At 41.4% G+C, this 6000-nt stretch overlaps 1 protein-coding gene across 1 annotated transcript; it reads right to left on the bottom strand.

The window, feature by feature from the left end:
• Positions 1-214: 214 nt before the first annotated feature.
• On the bottom strand, positions 215-4619 carry LOC115845455 (zinc finger protein 135-like). Its single transcript, XM_030843415.3, is given in 3 exon segments — positions 215-1480; positions 1483-1932; positions 4241-4619. Coding segments are annotated over 2 exon segments (1191 nt in total). The 5' UTR covers positions 1856-1932; positions 4241-4619; the 3' UTR covers positions 215-662.
• Positions 4620-6000: the final 1381 nt, after the last annotated feature.

The raw sequence follows: 6000 nt of genomic DNA, 5'->3' as shown, positions 1-6000 counted from the left end.
AAATGCTCAATTATGTATTTGTTTATAATTAATAGCAAAATATCCTGCCACAGGACAGCCACTGTGAAAAGAGTCTACACTTCAAATGTGAGGTTTGGAGGTACTCTTACCTTCAGGTGCCTTCTGACCCCCACACCCCACCGCATGCAGCATCCGATGGTCCTCGTGCTTTGGGATGTCATAGCCTACTTTTGATGAAAATTGTGGAGGGAGAAGGTAGAAAAAGATGGAAGAAAGGAAACAAAAACACAAAGAATAGAAAACAGTAACAAACATTATGTTAAAAGTAAAGAGATGGGAGAAAGATATGTCATGCTAACACTAATCAAAAGTAAGCTGACGTAACTTTTATTAATTTCAGACAGAGCAGACTTCAGAACAGGGAGGATACTACGGGATAAGAAGGGGCATTAAAGTATGAAAAAAGGGCCAATTCTCCAAGAACACATAACAATCTAAATCTCTATGCACCTAACAAAACAGCGTCAGTATGGGAAACTTAAATTTAAAATATTATGTAATGTTTTACTTTACCCCAGGAATACAACATTCCTAGAAATTCTAATTGTAAGCAAGAGTGGGTGGCATGGGTAAGAGACATATGACCAAAAAGTAAGAGTGGCTCATGAAAGGATGAAGTAGTCCACAAAACTGTAGTATCATTAGGATGACTCTAAAGTGTGAAACTGCTGATGTCTGATCAGGATTGAACTGTTACCAAACGCTTTTCCACATTTATCACATTTAAAGTGTTTCTCTCCAGTATGACGTCTCTGATGTTGAATAAGATGAGTGCTCTGGCTAAAAGCTTTACCACATTCACAACATTCATAAGGTTTCTCTCCAGTATGAATTCGATGATGTTTAATAAGGGATGAGTTTTCAGGGAAGCCCTTCCCACATTCACTGCATGTATAGGGTTTTTCTCCAGTGTGAATCCTTTGGTGTTGTGTAAAGGTTGAGTGGGCACTGAATGCTTTTCCACATTCATTACAGTTATAAGGCTTTTCCCCAGTATGAGTCCTCTGGTGTTGGGTAAGGTGTGTACTTCGTCTAAATGCCTTCCCACAATCATTACACTTATAGGGTTTCACTCCAGTGTGAATTCTCTGATGTTGTGTAAGAGTTGAGATATCAGTGAAGGACTTCCAACAGTTAATACATTCATAGGGTTTCTCTCCACTGTGAATTCTTTGATGTTGAATAAAGGATGAGTAGTCACTGAAGGCTTTCCCACATTCATTACATTTATAAGGTTTCTCCCCAGTACGAATTCTCAGATGTTGAACAAGTGATGAATTTACAGTGAATGCTTTTCCACAAACTTTACATTTATAGGGTTTTTCTCCAGTATGAGTTCTCTGATGTTCAGTAAGAGATGAACTTTGGACAAATGCTTTTCCACAGTCATCACACTTATAAGGTTTCTCACCAGTATGAATTCTCTCATGACGAAAAAAGTTTGAACGGTCACTGAAATTTTTCCACAGTCACTACAATTATAAGTTTTCTTTTTAGAAGCTCTTTGACTTTTAATTGGAGATAAGTTCCATTTGACACTTTCCCCAAATGGATCAAATATATGTCGTTTCTTTTCTGAATGAGTAACATTCCATGGGATAAGTTTAGATCTTAGATCAAAACCTCTCTCAAACTCATTAAAAGTATGCCCATTTTCCTCACAAGATATTTCTTCATGGCCAACTATTATTTGCTGAAAACCAGTGGTTTGGGCAACAGATTTTTTTGAAATTTTGTCTATAGAGTACTCCTTTTGCTTTTCTACCTTGGCCTCATATTCACAGGTTTCTTCAAATAAATACTCTTTGAACACATCCCCTCTGAGCCTTTCCATGATGACAGTGATGGAACTGCTCACTCAAAAGTATATTCTAATGGTCTTCTCTTTGGTATCTGCTCTGCTCTTCAAATCTGAGGGGAATAAAACATTTATAAAAACATATTTTCTGTGTTGGGATTACAGGAACTGAACTCAGGAGGAAATAAATAACCTTACTAAAAATTAGAATGCATATTTACAGTCTCGTAATCTGGGAAAATAATAAGTCAATGGAGTAGAGTTAAGTAGAGGCAGAAGTGGTAGGAAAGAAGTTGGCCCAATAGGCAATGTCACAAAGAGTCTGAAAGCTGAAAAAAATGTTTTAAAGATGTAAAAGTTTAACCTTCTCATTTAAAGATAAACAAGTTTAGAACTAGAGAGGTTATGTGATTATAACCTAAAGATACAGAAGTTATTAATGAGATGGTCAGAAATAGAACTTAGGCTTTGTCCACTATACTACCACAGTAATCTGGAGACTAAACAGAGCTTAAATGAGAGAATGGACAGGTACGTAGTCAAAAGACAAATAATGAAGGGGATGTATAGCAGTATTAGAAAATGTGTGACAGGGATTTCCCTGGTGGTTCAGCAGTTAAGACTCCACACTCCCAATGCAGGGCGCCTGGGTTCAATCTCTTGTTGGGGAACTAGATACAGCATGCCTCAACTAAGAGCCCGCATGCCACAACTAAAAAAAAAAAAAAATCCCACATGCTGCAATGAAGAGCCCATCTGCCGCAACTAAGACCCACCACAGCCAAATAAATACATATTAAAAAAAAGAAAAAAAGGGGTTTCCCTGGTGGCGCAGTGGTTAAGAATCTGCGTGCCAACGCAGGGGACACAGGTTCAGGCCCTGGTCCGGGAAGATCCCACATGCCACGGAACAGCTAGGCCCATGCACCACAATTGCTGAGCCTGCGTTCTGGAGCCCGCGAGCCACAACCACTGAGCCCGCATGCCACAACTACTGACTCCCACGCCCCTAGAGCCCATGCTGTGCAACAAGAGAAGCTGCTGCAATGAGAAGCCCATGCACCGCAACGAAGAGTGGCCCCCACTCGCCGCAACTAGAGAAAACCCGCAAGCCCACAGGCAGCAACAAAGACCCAACGCAGCCAAGAATAAATAAATAAAATAAATTTAAAAAGAAAAAAAGAAAATGTGTGACAAGAAGAAATGGCAGAGCTACAGCACATGGAGAGAAGCCACTGAAGAATGTAAAAACAGCACCTGATAAAGCAATGTACAAAGGAATAACAGCATTTATCCGTACACGAATTCATACCGGTGAGAAACCTTATATGTGTGATGACTGTGGAAAAGCATTTATCCAGAGTTCATCTCTTACTGAACATCAGAGAACTCATACTGGAGAAAAACCCTATAAATGTAAAGTTTGTGGAAAAGCATTCACTGCAAATTCATTTCTTGTTCAACATCTGAGAATTCATACTGGGGAGAAACCTTATAAATGTAAGGTTTCTCACTGTGGTAAAAAAAACCAACATATTCCATGTCAAAAAAAAAAAGAAAAAAAGAGAGAAGGTCCAACTCTGAACAGAATAGCAGAATTTAAGGCATTAAGGAGAGCTCCTTGGACAACATTTTAGAGATTCCACTCCTCCTAAACATTCACCCCTAAAGTGCACAGATTATCCCTCATCTGAATAAGTGCCTCTGGAGACCTCAGCATCTCACAGGATCTCCACAATTCTTTCCTGGGCTGAGACACATTTTAGAAACTGAGAATTCTGCTCATGGGGAAAGAAAATATGCAACAAAATCAAAACTGTCATCACGTAAATATTTTGAAAATTTTAAAGCACTAGCGCTATCAGTTTTTAAAAGGATATAATCTGAGTCTCCCAAAAGTCTGTGTCGAAGGACAAAGACTTACTGTCCTCCAGTCAACACAAAAAACAAGACACAAAACTAGAGAAGACACACACAGAGCCTTAGAGGGAGGTGTTATCAGACTGGTTGAAAACAGAAGGGCAGTATGATAAGGTGATCTAAGATCACAGTCAACGTTTGGGTAGAATCACTAACTAGAGGCAACAGCATTTTCACCAATCATAAACATAAGAGATGTTCTGGTACAAAGAGAGGTAAGGCACTAGAGAACTGTTCCTTTTTCTTTTTCACAAATACAAACTTCTGAGAATCCCAAATGAATGGTCACTTAAACTGTGGAAGCCAATACTTTGCTTTCTTAATTAAATCAAGGTTTGCATACTCAAATAATTTTCAGCAAGTGTTAAGAACAGAAAATCTTGGAAAGGTGTAGATTATAGTGTATGGATAAATGCAAGAGTCCTCCACAAGTCCTCCCAAAAAACAATTGTTTCAAGTCAAATTTCGGGTCTTCAAGCAAACATTTTAGCAAAGGCTCACCGTCTAGGGGTCGCAGGCTGCAGTCCGGAGATTAAAATTTTGGCCCACTGCACCCAATGTGCTGTCACAGCAAGGAAACTCTGGCTCGGTTTAGTTTCCCTTTAAGCAGTTCTCTTCTTGACATTTCTTTCTCCTTCCACCTCCGCTCTTCCTCGGCACAGGGAATGCCCTGGGCCTCCGCGGCCTCTAGGGAACCCGGGGTCCCACTCCCCGCCAGGCCCCAGCGCCGAGCGCCCGCTGCTCCCGGCCGGAGACGAGGTGGGGCAGCAGGGCCCCAGTCCGCACGGACCTCACGTGAAACCAAGCGGCTCCGCCGGCGGGTCCGAAAGCGCCTGACGACGACGAACTGCGACTCCCAGAAGGCCTCGGGCTGCGCCGCTTCCGCTTTCGTTCTCTAGGACTTACTTTTTCCCAGAAGTCCCCGAGAAATCTCTGCCTCTGGGTATCCCTCCCCCGGCGCGGAGCGGAGTGGGCGAGCGGGAGGTGTCTCAGCTAATCAGAGCCGCACGCTGGAATTCCATGGTAACCACCGACGCTTGCTCCTTTCTGCGGTGCTCTTGATGGAGGCTGAAGCTTGCTTCCGAGGTTAGGGGCGCTGGCCGGCGCTTAGATTCTGGGGACTGGTGTGCGCAGGACAGAGGGCTCCCCGCGCCCGACCGTACAGGCCCTGGGAAGGAAAGACAGTGTAAAATGTTACAGACATTAGAGGACGCTGTGGTTCTTTGGATACTGTTTCTAACAAATTGTAAAAAGATATTTTTGAGATTCGGGGGAAAATGGAACGAGGAACTAGGTATTAGAAAACATTAAGGAATTATTCTGAGTGAACGTCACATTTGGCATTTCTCAGCAGACACTTCAAAACCATCCAGATGTCAGCTATGTTTGTTTTTAATCTGCCAAGAGCTCAGGCAGCCTGGAATGCAGGGTGAAAACGTGCAGCGGAGCAGACCCACCAAGTACTGCAGCCCCTGAGAACAATCAAGTCTCCGTCTCAGAGCCACTGCAGCAGTGACAATGGGGAGACCTATCCTGCTGTTTATCTTCTCATTTCCTCTCTCTGGCCAAGCCTGCAAAGAGCATGACAGAACCCTACTGTAACTGCAAATGTTTGTTTTCTGGTTTCAAATGCGACAGCATGTCCATTATGCAAAAGTTGGAAAATGCACTAAAGTATATATAGAAAAAAATACCAGGAGGAAATACTATTTTGGGCTGCAGGGATCATAGGCTTTAAAAAATTTTTTTTATCTTACATGTTTTTCCATATTTCCCAAAATTTCTACCATGAATTAGAATTACTGCTTTATCATAAAAAGTTTTAAAAATACATATTTTGCGATTTATAGGAAGGTTACATGGCAAGCATTACATACTCTCACATAAAATTAGGCATAGGGCATAGAAGCAGATGATACCTCAGAGTTGATCACAAATAGCTTCGTAAATAGCAAAACTGGCATAAGGTACAGAATATGGAGAAAGTATGCCATCAGTGACACTATCACGATGAAAAAAATGGGAGAGTGCAGTGCAGAGTCAATGCTGTGGCACTTTGCTGATGAGACATAGGGCCTAGGACAATGCCCCAAAATGTGGTGGTGCTCTAGAAATATTTGTTAAATAAAAGGGTCAAAATATAATTCCAAATAATTAATTTCCTTTTTAAAAATAAATTTATTATTTTAAAAAATTATTTATTTTTGGCTGTGTTGGGTCTTCATTGCTGCACACAGGCTTTCTCTAGTTGTGGTGAGTGG

Source organism: Globicephala melas, chromosome 20, assembly GCF_963455315.2.
Source record: "Globicephala melas chromosome 20, mGloMel1.2, whole genome shotgun sequence".
Classification (NCBI taxonomy): Eukaryota; Metazoa; Chordata; class Mammalia; order Artiodactyla; family Delphinidae; genus Globicephala; species Globicephala melas.
This window is presented reverse-complemented; position numbering and strand designations above follow the sequence as displayed.